Source organism: Crassostrea angulata, chromosome 5, assembly GCF_025612915.1.
Source record: "Crassostrea angulata isolate pt1a10 chromosome 5, ASM2561291v2, whole genome shotgun sequence".
Classification (NCBI taxonomy): Eukaryota; Metazoa; Mollusca; class Bivalvia; order Ostreida; family Ostreidae; genus Magallana; species Magallana angulata.
Genome location: NC_069115.1, coordinates 22,051,145 through 22,067,790, shown reverse-complemented (window position 1 = coordinate 22,067,790; position 16,646 = coordinate 22,051,145). Strand labels below are relative to the sequence as shown.

The 16,646-nt window shown below is 33.0% G+C and overlaps 1 protein-coding gene across 1 annotated transcript in view; it reads left to right on the top strand.

Annotated features, from left to right (window-relative positions):
- LOC128185225 (uncharacterized) overlaps positions 1-16,646 on the top strand; it is a 160,679-nt gene that overhangs the window by 101,530 nt on the left and 42,503 nt on the right. Inside the window, exon 8 of the mRNA XM_052854876.1 lies at positions 15,398-15,590. Coding sequence (XP_052710836.1) covers positions 15,398-15,590 — 193 coding nt within the window. The remainder of the gene's footprint in view (positions 1-15,397; positions 15,591-16,646) is intronic.

Here is a 16,646-nt window from a genome sequence, read left to right as displayed (position 1 = left end):
GACATTGATTCCAACGTGGATGTCGATTTTGAAGAAGTGGCAAAATAATTTAAATACTTCTGATTATTATCCTAAGAATTCATTTTACTAAAAATAATTTTTAATATAAGTATGTTTTTCAAACTAAAACTTTACATTATAACATGTATATTTAAAACATTTTACTTTGCATTTCTGCTTTACAACAGTAATGTGCAAATATACCCTGTGCAGAGCTCGCAAAATTTTAAACCTGCAGCTGACCTTAAATCTTTTTTCCGTACTTTATGGATTTAAAGGAATTTTGTACAAAATGAAACAGTTCTTGATATTCTATGATAAATCATGGGAAAAGTAATCCTGATACCAATATTCAATTTGACATCTTTTTAAAAAGTAAATTCAAGAGCTTGTTATAAACTGTTTTTGGAGAGACTGTAGGCATTTAGATATATTTCATTGGTCAAAAATGAAAAAAACAAAAAACATCCGAATTATGTTTGTTAAAAAAACATGGTTTTTCATTGTGTTTACCAAAAATTTAAGCCCCAATGCACCCTATCAAACAAAGCTATTATCATGAAGCATCATTTAGAATTCATATCCTGAATTTCATAAACCTGTAGGCATCCTTCATTTACTAGATCTTGACCTTAACAATTTTATATTTTTAACTTCTTGAAAACTACAAGGCCAATTGTCAACATTTTTTTATGCGCGAAGTATCTCTATGGTAAGAGGAATCTATATTGTGAAATTTAAGGCACTACCACCCCAGGACACCTGGGGTCCAAATATGCAAAAAAAGTCAAATTTTCAAAAATCTTCTTTTATACTGCCACACATGTGGGGAAAAAACTAAATGCATGGTTATGATGTCCATTAAGCCCTCTAACAAAATTGTGAAATTCATGGCCCCAGGTTAAAAGGTTCAGGCCCTAAATGTATTAAATCTTTAAAATTTTTTCATCTACTCTGATATATATTTGAGAAAAACTAAATGCATGGTTATGATGTCCATGATACCCTATACCTAAATTGTGAAATTCATGACCCATGGGACAAGGGTTCAGGCTTTAGGGCGGGGTCAAGATAGCAATATAGTGAAAATGCATAAGTACTTAAAAAATCTTCTCTACTTCCATACATGTTTGTGAAACACTAAGTGTATGGATTGGTTCGGATATGGAAAAAATCCTCAACCTAAATTGTGAAATTCATGGTCCTTCAGGGACAGGGGTTCATACACCCATAATAATCAGAGTACTGAGAGTACTGAAAGACGGGGTCTTAAAAGTTTGAATTTGTAATTGTCCTGGATTTCCTCGAATATGCTTCCATAATTTATGAGTTTGAATTAGTTGTTACAATCTATGTTAATTCGGCTTTTTTGCAGTTGTCTGATACTTTGTCTAAATATAAATTTGACTCAATCCCAGCCTTAATAATTGTAGAAAATTGACACAACGGTATATTATGTAAAATAAGACCCCAAGGAAACATTTTTAAAATACTACTAACCGGGAAAATCAAACAACTATATCAAAGTAGAGAATTTTTAGCCGGGCTAAAAACACAAAGAGCCACGTTTTGTCAAAAGTGTTGGCATTTTGTTTCTTTTTTTTAAATTTCGAATGAATTGTCTATCTTTTTTAGTTTTCTTATTAATAACGTGTTTTTAAAACATTACTATGCATTTTGGACACATACAATGCGCATGAATTTCCATGAACTACTTTGCTGCGCGATGAAGAAATTGGGATTGAACATATAATGATTGTTGCAAAATTCAAGGCAGCAACTGTTGAACTTTTTTACTTCTACTAGACAGACATATTTTTTGTTTATAGCCGCTTACAAAATTTGGTCGCTCTCTGATGCTTTGCCGACTTTAAAAGCATGAGAGAGAGAGAGAGAGAGAGTGAAAGAGAGAGATAGAGAGAGAGATTTTCAGTCTTTACTACACAATATGCATAAAGACACACCAAAAGAGCCCGGCTTTCAGTACTTCAGTACTTTGATTATCATTAGATTTATTCAATTTTGTGATCCAAGGGAAAATCCACAAGTCAGACAGTATTCATAATAAAAGTTTTATGAAAACCCCAAGAACTCTTAAACTGCTGAATTAACAAACAAAGTGAACATCTGTATACCGATAACAAACACAGGCAACTGACGTTAGAAATATTTTTTTACCAATAAGATTCCAAGAACTTTGACAATAAAAAGATTTTTCACGGTCGCGATTTTGATTTTTCAGACCGACTTATCTAACACAATTTTCTTCATTTGTGATTCATGCAAAATTAATAGGTAAAAATAAATCTGTTCGCCACTTACTACTTTTTTGTGTAAACTCGCGCATCACCTACATGAATTAAGATACAACCGAACCTTTCATTAAAAATCATACTCTGAAAATCAGAGACATATTAAATAACAGACTGAGATTGTCAACTCCACCATTAGCATGTAAATGTTACGGGACCAACGTTTCTTTGAGAACTACAAGTGCAACAGCAATCCTGTATAAGTCATGAAATTGAACATGAACCTGTAAATATTTTAAGCATGTTTTATTTATGAAATATTTACAAAAACTCTTTATTTAGTTTTTAAATTACTTTTTTTAAACTTATTGACTTTTCACAAGGTAATGGTAATGCATTACTTTACTCATGTAATGGTAATGTAATGCATTGCTTCAAGAAAGTTTAGTAATGGTAATGGTAATTTAATGCCCTAATTTATGAAGTAATGATAATGTAATGCATTATTTTACATTGTAATTCACCCCAAGCCTGATTCTAACTAAGCCGGAAAACATGAACATTAACGTTTAACTTGGTTCTTCAATCGATAAGATAGTATATATTATATGATGTATAAGTCTTCCAAAATGTATAATCTAATATAAATTTTGCTCACAATGTATTGTTTAAAATTTAAATTCAGTTTAATCAACTAAAGAGCCAACCAACGAGAAGGCAAATTCAGACTTGTTTTTATTTTCTTTGTACAAAGTTCCTTTAGAGACGAACATCAGTCATACCACAAGTAGACTGGAAGCCAGTGAAACACCTATTTAATTTATATATAATTTACATCTGTGAATAACCCGTCCCGATTTTAACTTCGGCTTGCGCATGAAGTTTGGTAGTATTAAGGTGAAAGATTGTCAAAATAAAATTCTCAACTTTTCAAAAATGGCACACTGCGTTTGGGAACTTTAATTTCAATTCCACCATCAACCTCTTCTATTGAATAATGATCTCCTACACGAACTGAATCGTCAACGACGCTGTACATTTAGTTACGTAACTCATTCCACATTTGAACACGAGCAAGAATATTTTGATCAATAAAACTATTATTTTATTTTCTAAATAGAATTTAGTTTATACACAGAGGACTTAAAAAGATTCAATGTGTGTTTTTAAATATATATTTACTGAAATGCATGGAAACTTTCTGCACTATTTTCTTACGTGTAGACTCAATTTCGGTTTGAGACTTAGGCTGACAGTAAACCAATAGACGGGGTCACGTGACCCCTCTAGAAATATACTAAATCTTTAAAAATATCTTCTTTACTCCCATATATATTTGAAAAAAACTAAATGCGTGGTTATGATGTCCTTGAAGTCCTATTCTTAAATTGTGAAATTCATGATTTCCTGGGTCAGGGGTTCAGGCCAGAGAAGAGGGCAAATATGGTCACATAGTGGTTTTATTTTGATTTCATTTTTTTTGTACTATCAAAGTTGTAGGAGAAAAAGTCATGCATTGTTATTAGGTTCATTATGGCCTGATATTAAATTGTGAAATTCACTACTCAGGCAATGGGACAGAAGTTGCACAGCTTTTTATTTGGGGGAAGGGGGGGGGGGTTGATCAAATGACCATAAGATGAACATGTATTTTTGGGAGCTGATTTTAATCAACTCTCCTATGCAGTTACTCTGGCAAACCAAAAGTGAAACAGTGTTTGGACCTAAGCACAAATTATCACCGCTGACAAGACTACGTATGTTCTTGAAAATAATAGAAAAAAAATTGATGTAATGTATGCTGAAGCATTGTTTTTCAAGGAAACTTATCTATAAATACTTTGAAAATAGTCAAATTTTATATACTACGAACAATTTAGATAATTTGTAGTTTCATGTATTCCTATGCCAGAGTTAATATAGTCTCGTTTAACCAGACGCTCGGCTGTCTCCGTAAATCTGCAACAAGCAGAGAGGGGGCAAAATATTGCATATAGGGTATATTGCTAAGATTTTGATTCCTGATTATTTATGGAAAAAATACCAGCTTTTGAACTTAGTCATTTTTTGGCAAAATATTGCATATAGGGTACCCTCATTGTACGGATAACTCCTCCTACAGTTTTCAAGATAGGAAATTGTTCTTTAACAGATCAATTGTACATATATCAGAAGTGTGCATATTGCTAGGATTTAGATTTTCGATAATTTATGAAAAAAATACTAGCTTTTGAACTTAGTCATTTTTTGGCAAAATATTGCATATAGGGTACCCTTTCACCTTATCCATTTCACTGGATATGGGTTGACATGGATTATGGATACAGTTCACATAAAGGAAAACCCGGTTTGCTGTCACATTGACAGCTTTTCACTTGTTAGAATTGTTTCGATAACTAAAACATACTAGTAGTTGAAATGTATCTCTTAATATTACCCAACATGATTCATTTGGGGTTTCTGGAAATTCTTGTCGAAAAAGTCTAAAAATTCATAGTATAAAAAAGTGCTTAATTCGATTACAAACTAGAAACTAATTGCCATGCAAGATAAATTGATTTTAAAATAAATGATAATCCGATTCGATAAAATCAACTCCCGTCAGTACTTCAGTACTTTGATTACTAAGAGCAATTGCTGTTTGCCATCCGTTAACAATTCATCTTGAAAACAACATGGTAAATTGTCACTTGGCAATATTGAATTAAGTATGTCTTCTATTTTAGGAAATCTACTGTGCATTTTAAACTTGTAGGAAATAGTTGTATGCATTTAGTGAGCATTATAAATGAAGTTGTGAATATGATTAAAGATTGACTATTAAAGACATGCAGGTGTCCTATTTCCAGAAGTTTACATTTTTTGGCCCTGGAGCTAAGGTATATTGATAATTTGAATTTCCTCCAACTCTTGTCACCTTCCACCTCCCAATATTTTTGTCCCCCGCCGCAACGCAGAGCGGGGAAATGTCGGGCGTCCGTCCGTGTGTAGTCTGTCAGTGTTTCCATCCGTCACACTTTTTTGTAAGCGCTCTCATGCGTTCAAATTTTGACGGATTTTCATTAAATTTATACCAAATGTTTATACCACTATTACCTTGGTCAAGTTCGAAAATCAGCATTGGTCGATACTTTTTGTTGGAGTTATGGGACTTTGACCACAATAATGACTCCGTTTTATCTAAAAATTGACCTTATAAGTGCTCTCATGATTAAAAATTTTGACGGATTTTCATTAAATCTATATCAAATGTTTATACCACTAATACTTTTGTCAAGTTCGAAAATTAGCATTGGTCGATACTTTTTGTTGGAGTTATAGGACTTTGACCACAATAATGACTCCGTTTTATCCAAAAATTGACCTTGCAAGCGCGCTCATGCCTACAAATTTGACGGATTTACATGAAATTTATACCAAATGTTTATACCACTAATACCTTGGTCAAGTTCCTAAATCAGCCTTGGTCGATAATAGTATACTGCTTGAATGGCGGGGGACCCAGGAATTCTATTCTTGTTATATATGAATTAATTTTTTCAAACATCAAAAAGTGGGGTAACAGTCGGAGGAGTCTCAGAGTAGGGTTAAGACTTTACATTCTCATAGCATATATGCTGCAATAATTTTTTCATGATTACTTTAAAGTTTCTAAGATTTTATCATTTTTCATCCGTAGTATTTGTTACCTGGCAGCAGACACCCTTAACAAATTCATGGCTTCCTGCTACTGTTCACATCAATGTCTACCATGTATGCAATCTTAAAAAATACACTTAACCATATGTGCTTGGGTGTGGGCTGTATAAAATTTTGGTTTTTGCAAACCTTCAGCATCTTTTTCAGCTGAAACTTATTGTCTAAGAAATATCTTGACCAAATTTGGTTTTTATGTAGTAAAAACCCAGAAGCTTTAGACCAAAAGAGGTAAGCTAGCATAGCACATAGTGTTTCGAACACAGATCCATGTTTGATAGTCTCCGATCATGCTCAGATTAAGGATAATCATGACATAAATCAGACAAATACAATATCAGCACACACAACGAAAGAGGTTAATGTAAAACACAAGACCTTGCATGTATTTGCTTATTAAGCTTTTATGAAAACAAGAGGCCCATGGATAGGATAGCCTGATAGGATAGGATTAACGCACGATAGAACGGTATACACACACGATAGGATAGGATTGATACACGATAGAAAGGGATAAACGATGTTCATGATAAATGTATAATCCCTTTAAACGATCTTCACGAATAAACTGATAATGCAGAATTTGAGAAAGAACACACATGAATAGTAAGATTTACGTGGAATTTCTTTTTAGTAACAATTGACAAATTGTTAAAGCTGACATGAATTCATAAAAGCATTCAGTCGCCATATTATTTTTGATCGCTCCTCTACTGCCACTGGGGTATATATACCGGTGAAGAAAGTTACAGTCGGTTGCTTTTCGATCGAGACATTCAGGCTGCACATTGTAGTAAAATGTTTGTTATGAAAAGTAAAAGAATTAGCAATCAATAACATACAATATATTTATTCTTTGAAATTTTTTTTCCCAAGGTATCCGTATTATTTAGCACAGATAGTGCTGCCTTCCTTTTCGCATGCACATCGAACACGTGTGCGTTTATACAAAGTACATAACTTAGGCATCTTTTTGAAAACCCCGTCGGCACTACATCCAACATAGTAGCTAAATGAAAGTAAATCCAAGACAGAAACAACGTTACATGGTTTCCATCGGTTTCTACAAAATTAGATATTCCTTGCCAGTGCAGTGGTTATCATATTATTCATATTCAAAACTCGTATCTACACGTCTTTTCGTCCAAGGTGACATGTTCAGGTGTATGAAATACCTGAATGCGGTGAAGCATGACTAGTGCTCTCGGCCTTTATATAATATAGGGGGTGTGTAGCGATGAGCAGAACAATAGAAGGTATCACACCGGTAATTGTTTTCACTATATATTCTTAAAAATCAGTTTGTATTTTTCATGACAAAATATTCGGAGGAAATGTTATTTGTTACCTATCTCATCAGCTAACACCATAAAAAGGGCAAGCGATACTGCATTTTCTCAAAATATCTAGCTCCAAACAGGTCTACCCTCAAAACCACGTGTTTTCCATTTGTATGTAAACAGACTGCACACTCCCCAGGAAGCTGCTGCATGAGCCCTGAAAGAAGTAGTCCTTGTGAAAAAAAATCATCACCTAACAAAATACATGAAATATCCTACTCAGTGGTACAAAAAATTTTAAAACTGAGTAAAGGAAAATGTAAAAATGCAGTCAAGGAAAAAAATAATTCTGAAGTATATATGGAACTACAATTGAATTCCCAATCAACTGTCACCAAATCCCTAAAACCCTGTCCCCAAGCTCCCAATATTTCATTAGCTATTGAGGATTTATCTCTCTTACTCAGACTGAAGAAAATAGCACAGATGAAACACATTTGGAGCCTCACACCATGCATGACCTGAAGCCAATTTTTATCCTTAAAACAACAAGATACAAAATCATCTTGGTACCAAATCAGAGCATATACATTTTTCTTTACATCAAAATAAAAATATTCCATTAGAGTCACTTCATTATGCAATCATTGCATAACAAAGAAGAAATTTATCCCTATTGTTCACACATTTCATAACTATATTGTGAATTATCAGGTCAAAAATGAAATCTGTATCTGGTAAATTTATATATCAGGTAAAGCCTGTTTACTTGTCTACACACTGCCATACTCACTTTTATCTAAAAGCAGCATGGTAACACAGGACAGCCCAAATGATATCAGCATGTGATGGAGCTCAGATCTGCTCTGACAACCATAAATCTTGCTTTGATGATAAGAAATGTAAAAGAAACAACTGGGATGCAACTTCATTCTGTGATTTATGTAACATTCTATCTGTAGAGCAAAAATGGCCATGAAATTTCAATTGGACACACTTAATTATACCCCTCATCAGGCCATCCCTATAGAATTTGAAGAGAATTGCTGATCAATGATGATTGACACATGTTAGATAATTTACAGCAAGAGCAATAAGCATATACATGAAGTAATTCAATAAGGCAATGCATTTCTGATGCAAATTTACAAGAGAAATCACATAAGTGCATGCCATATCACAATACTAAATAAAGAATCATACCAACCCCCATAGTTGTGGATAAGGGTGGGGCATCTATATTGTACCCATACATTTTACATGATATGATTTCATTCAAATTTTGATTTTCATTACTTAGAGTAGGAGAGGTGTGCAAAGGTAACCATATAAAAAATAGCAATATCTCCTTCTAAACATTTTAACAATGGCTAATGTTTCAATATCTTGGGTCATTCAAACATAAATATCAGTATTTGTATTTTGTAAATAAGGAACTCCCCTTGAAATGAGGGAAGAAACTGTTTTTTTGGCTATAATGCATAAAAACATTTTCTGGTAAACTGAAATTCATCAGTTTTTAAGGATGAAAACCATGAAAAGCTCCTAGATTCAATCATGATGATATTATATATACTTGACTCATAATGACCTTCTCAACTAAATGCATGAAACCTCTTTTCTACACAAAATATGCATCTGTGTGATCTTGTAAATGGTGTTAAAGCATGTTTTTGCCTTAAACTATTACAAATGGGTAATTCAGTGTAAAATAAACATAAACATAGCACATATTTGCCCAAATCCCTTCATTCCTTGAATCAGGACTATGTAGGAAATGAAATTAAATCTCACATAAGGTGAGCAGAAATCAAAGAAATTAAAGTTTTTGTCAAAATAATCCTTCGATAGACTGTTCGTGTTCTTCTTCGCAATGTTTCGCACTTGTCGCTTAAGTCTGAGACTTGCATGTAAACTCAAAATTGGTCATTCGATGAAAAACTAGTCGCTGCGTGCTCTTACGACAAAGTCTGAGGGCATCAAATATGACTGCGACAACTGATCTGCACACTTTTACAGCATCTAGAACACAGAAACCAATATTCTAAGCTCCAGTGACTTCATATCATCCATTTTTAAAGGTTTTTATTATTATTATATATTAAAAATTACATGTTTTCCACACCAAAAAATCATCATTTTTCATATTTTTTTCATTACAAAATTTTAAAAGCATTTTTCTATCTTCAGACTACAGAAACTAATTTCTGTTAACAAGATTTGACATAAAATACTGAAAACTGGCACCTGCATGCATTTTTTCAATTTGACACACAGCCCTTCAAGGTATCACACCGGTAATTCTTTTCACTATATAACACTATAGAGGGGAAAAAATTCTTAAAAATCTGTTTGTATTTTTCATGACAAAATATTCGGAGGAAATGTTATTTGTTACGTATCTCATCAGCTAACACCATAAAAAGGGCAAGCGATACTGCATTTTCTCAAAATATCTAGCTCCAAACAGGTCTACCCTCAAAACCACGTGTTTTCCATTTGTATGTAAACAGACTGCACACTCCCCAGGAAGCTGCTGCATGAGCCCTGAAAGAAGTAGTCCCTGTGAAAAAAAATCATCACCTAACAAAATACATGAAATATCCTACTCAGTGGTACAAAAAATTTTAAAACTGAGTAAAGGAAAATGTAAAAATGCAGTCAAGGAAAAAAATAATTCTGAAGTATATATGGAACTACAATTGAGTAAAAGGAAAATGTAAAAATGCAGTCAAGGAAAAAAATAATTCTGAAGTATATATGGAACTACAATTGACTAAGTTCATTTTGATTGGCCGATTACCGGTGTGATACCTAGAAATCGACATCTAATATGGCGGTAGTTGGAGAAAAAAGGGAAATAATGCGTATTTATGAATTCATGTCAGCTTTAATTACGCTGCATCATTTTAAATAGAATGTATAAAAATGACCAGTTAATTTTTTTAACTAAAATTATGAGTTTGGATGATCAATAAATTTTTTGTATTGTGAACATTGCTTTCATTACCGAACACCGCCGCAAATATTCCAGCCCGAGATCAAATCACACGGAAAATAGCGGGTTATATTATAAAAATCCAACTATTTTTTAGAGTAAATATAAAATCTATCATAAATACATTTCTTTCTGAATAAGAAAATGATGCATTAAAAACGAATTAGATTACATACAAGTTAAATAAATATGTTCGCAGATACACATTCCGCGTACGATTTTTCAACATTGTTTTCATTACCATACACCCTATAGCCGATTGCCATTGAAGAACAACATCCGAGATCAAATATCACACAGAAAAATAACGGGATCAATTAAAAAAACAACTCTGGTTTTTATTAAAATAAAATTTTAATATAAATTATATCATAAATACTTTTGTTTCTGTAAAATATGATGCATAAAAAAATTATATAATATAATTGCATATGATAAAAGTTAATGTATACACAGGCATACACCCCGCGTACGATTTAATATATTTCATATACATATCATATTACCTTGTTCCTAAGAACTTCGATAGTTTACATTTTTGCATTTTCAATGCTTACAGATATGATTTACATGTAATATTGGTTAATTTTGATCTAAAACATTAAGAAATTAGTATCATGTTAGAATGCTGGATTGGATTTTACGATTCTTGTTCGATAAATTTTCGTATACGGCGCACTGAACGACTTGAAACTTTGAAATAAATTAACTTGCTTATGAAATGGCACAAAACGAATAACATGAAAGGATAAACGGAAAAAAATTGAACGATAAATCTGATAGGATATACGTATGATAGGATAGTGTACACGCACAAAAGGATAGGATTAACACACAATAGAACAGTATACACGCACGATACAATAGGTTTGATACATGATACAATAGGATAGGATTGTAAAAAATAATGTTCGGGTACTGTACAGAGCCTGCAGATCACCATTATCAAGGATGCCAAGAAAACCTGATAATTATATCGAACTTCTCTCAAACTTCCTTGATCGATGTGATTGTTGATATATGATATATCATGTAATTCCTATGACATTTTGTCATTAGAACAGTATCATATTGATTTTGTATCAAATAATATTATATTGTACCTTTGAAAGGATACAATTTCATATGATATGCTATAATTTCATCATACCATACAATGCACTATTGTAATACAGATCATTTAAATTATGGTTTGATATGATAATTTTGGTAGGTCTCATTAAGATGATGCCTCATCTTGAGCTCTGTAATCTTTGATTACCTATGTTTTCTTTTCTTTTCTAAATTGATTTAAAAAAAACCAGTGTATTTCCCATACCATTACATCAAGTACAAAATGCTTGAAATAGTTTCAGATCAGCAGAAAACAACTTGATTATGAAAGATATATTGGTATATAAGAGGTACAGTGGCCTCCGGTTATTACCAGCACGGATATAACGAGGTACTGCTTACAACAAGATGATTTTGTGGTCCCAAATTATTTCTTTATTATTTCCTTTTAAAAAATACCGGATACAACGAGATCATTTATAACGAGACTGTATACTAGTATTACGAGGTAAAAATTTCTGCCCGTAGTTGTACGAGCTATTGGATATAACGAGGTACTCGCTGCACGCTTAATTACACACACTGGTTCCAGGTAACTAACGGTATGACTATGTTATTTTCACAGGTATGTATACACAGGACAATAGATTAAAAGTATTCAAACATAGGACAATAGATTAAAAGTATTCAAACATTATGATGAGTTGTTTTATTGCAATGTTCACACTCATGGCTTCGATGTAAAAGAAAAGGAAAACAATTTTACTAGGAACAATAGGACTTATTCAGTTATAATTTGTGCCCGTTAGTTGTAAACGCTATCGGATATAACAAGGTACTCCTGGCAAAGGATAGTAGTTTTGCTAGCAACAATATGACTTATTTAGAAATAGTTAACAATAAATAAAAAATTAAATTGCAAAGGACTATGGATTAACTTTGAGTACATTTAGTACAATTAAAAAAAAAACAAGATTTAGAAAGCTTGGAAGGGTTAGCCGACTTGTTGAGAAAAGCAAGTGACTCTTAAAATAGCGATACCGACATTGGGCCTATCCATATTATGTAAGTGTTGATTTGGTATTAAATTTTGTGAAATTAAACATGATGACGAGACAGACACCAAAAAAGTGGTGATAATATCGGTGTGTCGGCAAAAACTCGAGAATTTTATACAAAAAATACATTAAATGCGGTAACGATTGTCAAACCTTTTTCATACAGAAAACAGACATCGAAGATTCCCCATAAAGTGATTTACAAATTAAAACTGACGTTACTGAAAATAACCAAAGAGTTTATAGAAAAAAAGCAACCGACAATCACAGTTTTTGTCTCTCGTGAAGTGAAAGTAACACGTGTCTAAGATTGTACACGTAATTATTCCATAGTCAATTACATGAGTACACTGTAAGTATGTTACTTTTCAACAAAGTTTGAATAAAGTATACATATTTATTTAATTATCACTTGTTTATAAACTTGTTTATAAACATTATTTGAAATGTAAAGAACAAGGAACACGTCACCTTGGGAAATGCCAACCTCGGATATAAGGAGTATCTGTTATAACGAGAAATAAAACTATGCCCCAAGCATCTTGTTATACCCAGAGGCCACAGTATATGAAATATAGGCCAAAAATTTTGAAGTTTGGGGGGAAAATATGATTTTCTAAAACTTTATTTTATAAATATTGACCAAAAACCTCATGTGGATATGAACTTGGAATCTGCAAAAGATATTACTATTTGAGTCAATGCATTAGAGGTATCTTTCAATACACAATACATATCATACAACCCTCGTATTTAATCAAATCCAGTGATACAAACAATTTTACAAAACATTTGAATGTCATCTTGTGATGTTGACGTGTCATAACACGTATAAGTCTTGATGTAGTGAGCCTAAATGGATTAAGGTCTGAATTAATAATGTATCATTACCCAAAATCCCACCACTCCTGGGCATTCTCACTGTTGAAATGGACTAGAGTAACACACTTTACCCTAGTCTAAGATGGCAATAGGGAAGCACGCTTTGATTATTTTACACAAAATATATGCATTTGTCGGGGTAGTATGGCGAAATAAATACACTAATTTACACGATTTGAATAAATGTAAAAATTGCAAAACATTTGCAGAATCTTTCCTTACTACAGCGAAAAAACGAAAAAATCTCGACTATTATTAGGGTAAAGCAACTTTATGACGGGTAATACAACTTGGCCTGAAGTGCATTTAAAATCACCACAGATGTTTATCACTTTTAGTGTTGACTTCTACAATTAGTTGGCAACTTGTAATTACTTTGCCAAATTTATGCTAAAAAATTCATAAAACCAATGTCTGTCTACAGTTTTTAGCTCACCTAAGCTGAAAGCTCAGGTCAGCTATTCTGATCACATTTTGTCTGTCGTCCGTCTTCTGTCTGTAAACTTTTCACATTTTCAACATCTTCTCAAGAACCACATGGCAAATTTCAACCAAAATTGGCACAAAGCATCCTTAGCCTAAGGGGATTTAAAGTTGTGAAAATTAAGGACCACGCCTATTTGCAAAGGGAGATAATTAGGAATTTGAAAATTTTTGAGAAATTTTCAAAAATCTTCTTCATACGAACCATAAGACCAGGAAAGCTGAAACTTGTGTGGAAGCATTCTCAGGTAGTGTAAATTCAAAGTTGTGAAAATCATGATCCCCGGGGGTAGGGTGGGGCAACAATTTGGGGTCAAAGTTTAATATAGAAACATATAGAGTAAATCTTTAAAAATCTTCTTCTCAGAAATTAGGCAGCCAGGAAAGCTGAAACTTGTGTGGAAGCATTCTCAGGTAGTGTAAATTCAAAAATAGTGAAAAACATGACGTTTGGGGGTAGGATGGGGTCACAATGGGCGGTCAAATTTTAACATAGGAATATATAGAGTAAATCTTTAAAAATCTTCTTCTCAGAAACTAATCAGCCAGGAAAGCTGAAACTTGTGTGGAAGCACCCCCAGGTAGTGCTTAATTCAAAAATAGTGAAAAACATGACGCTTGGGGGTAGGATGGGGCCACAATGGGTGGTCAAAATTTAGCATAGGAATATATAGAGTAAATCTTTAAAAATCTTCTTCTCAGAAATTAAGCAGCCAGGAAAGCTGAAACTTGTGTGGAAGCATTCTCAGGTAGTGTAAATTCAAAGTAGTGAAAATCATGACCCCTGGGGGTAGGGTGGGGCCACAATGGGGGGTCGAAGTTTAATTTAGGAATATATAGAGTAAATATTTAAAAATCTTCTTCTCAATAACTAATCAACCAGCAAAGCTGAAACTTTTCTGAAAACATCCTCAAGAAGTGTAGATTCAAAGTTGTGAAAATCATGACCCCCAGGGGTAGGGTGGGGCCACAATGGGGGGTAGAAGTTTAACATAGGAATATATAGAGTAAATCTTTAAAAATCTTCTTCTCAGAAACTAATCAGCCAGGAAAGCTGAAATATGTGTGGATGCATCCTCAGGTAGTGTAGATTCAAAGTTGTGAAAATCATGATCCCCAGGGGTAGGGTGGGGCCACAATAGGGGATCAAAGTTTAACAAAGGACTATACAGAGTAAATCTTTAAAAATCTTCTTCTCAGCCAGATGATTCTTTATAATTATTAAGACTTTGGCCCCAGGACAATTCTTTGGCCTCACAAGAAGGTTCAGAGTTTGATGTAGGTTTATTTCCCATATATAAACTATTGTGAAGGATCTTTTTGAGAACTGCAATACTCAACATGTGATATGACTATAAAATCATCCTGTTAGAAAAGGGACTAATGATTATAAAGATAAGAATATCCAGAGGGAAAAATGAATTTTATTTATAGAGGATCTACATGTATCATTGTACATTGTCCAGATAGTTTGTATTTTGACTCCATTCAGCTGATTTTATCATACCTATTGTTCCTCAGGTGAACGATGTGGCCCATGGGCCTCTTGTTATTTTGAAACAACTATTGGACTTTAGTGGTTCCTAAGTTTGGGTTGCACCTCAAGGAGATTAAGTTGATGGAAGGCTTACGTTATTTATGTGCATTTGAAGTACATGTAATCATGGTAGTAAAAGGAACCTTTTACTAATTTAGGACTTTGAGCTGAAAGAGACTCCCGGTTCTAACAGGAAAACAAAGAGAAATGGAAATAAGAGTGGTGACAAAAGGGCTGGAGAATCTGTAGAAGATGAAGATATATATGAAGACAAAAAGGAGGAAGCTGTGAGTGCGAAAAAGAAGCCCAAAAATACATCCACCCAGATACACACTGAAAAAGTAATCAAAGGTTGGTACTTTTGAGATTTTTCTATGTTATAAACACCAGCAAACACAATCAGATGGTAGTATAATTGACTCTTTATAACCTGGAAATCTTGAAATTAGATCCTATAAAAAAGAATTAATTATAAATAAGTTACATCATGAAAATGTATATTTTAAAAAATAGAAAGAACATGTCTTGTTTTAAAACATTCATACTTTTTATAAAAATTCCTTTTTTACTTAAAAAAGAATTATAACATTGACTCTCAGACAAGATTACCTGCATAGTTTATTCATAGTCTTTAATAAAGGGATATATTTTATCCCTTTGTCATGATCCCATTAACAAAATATATCAAAGTAATCATGGTAATGAAAATTTGACCCTGGGTTTTAGATAATTTGAAAATATTTTACGGAGATGAGAATTGATAATAAGCTTTGATAATGTCATCATTTTAGACCATTGACCTTTTGAAATGAGCTTGAAATTTAATTACCATACAGTCTGAACACTTTGTCATTTTTCAAAAAAATGTTGCATAAAAGGTACCCCATTTGTTCGGATAATTTTTCCTGAAGTTTTCAAGATAAGAACTTTTTTGTTTTGCAGTTCAGTTGTACATACCAGTTTATCAGAGATGTACATATTACTTGTATTTTATACCCCTGCAAATGAAGTTTAAGGGGGTATATTGATTTCACCCTGTCTGTCTGTCTGTCAACACAAATTTGCCCCCCTTTGGAATTTTTACTACTGCATAGAACAGTCTGAAAATTCAGACCTGTGTTGAACACCATCTGAAAATGTGAACCTGCAATTTTTATAAAGATCAAACAAGATTTAATGATTTTATGACAATTTTCATTTTCCTTATCCGATATAATCTCCCAAACAAAGTTTGGAGACTTATTGTTTTTTTACGGTTCTTCTTTTTTTTTCTCGCTCTGAACTTATCCGTTGCATTTCTCAGAGATTGCTGAACAGAATTGTGCAAAACTCTAGGATACGTTAGAACTGCATATCTAGTTGTGCACCCTGGTTTGATTTTTCTCATTTGGGGTGGGTAAGCCACCC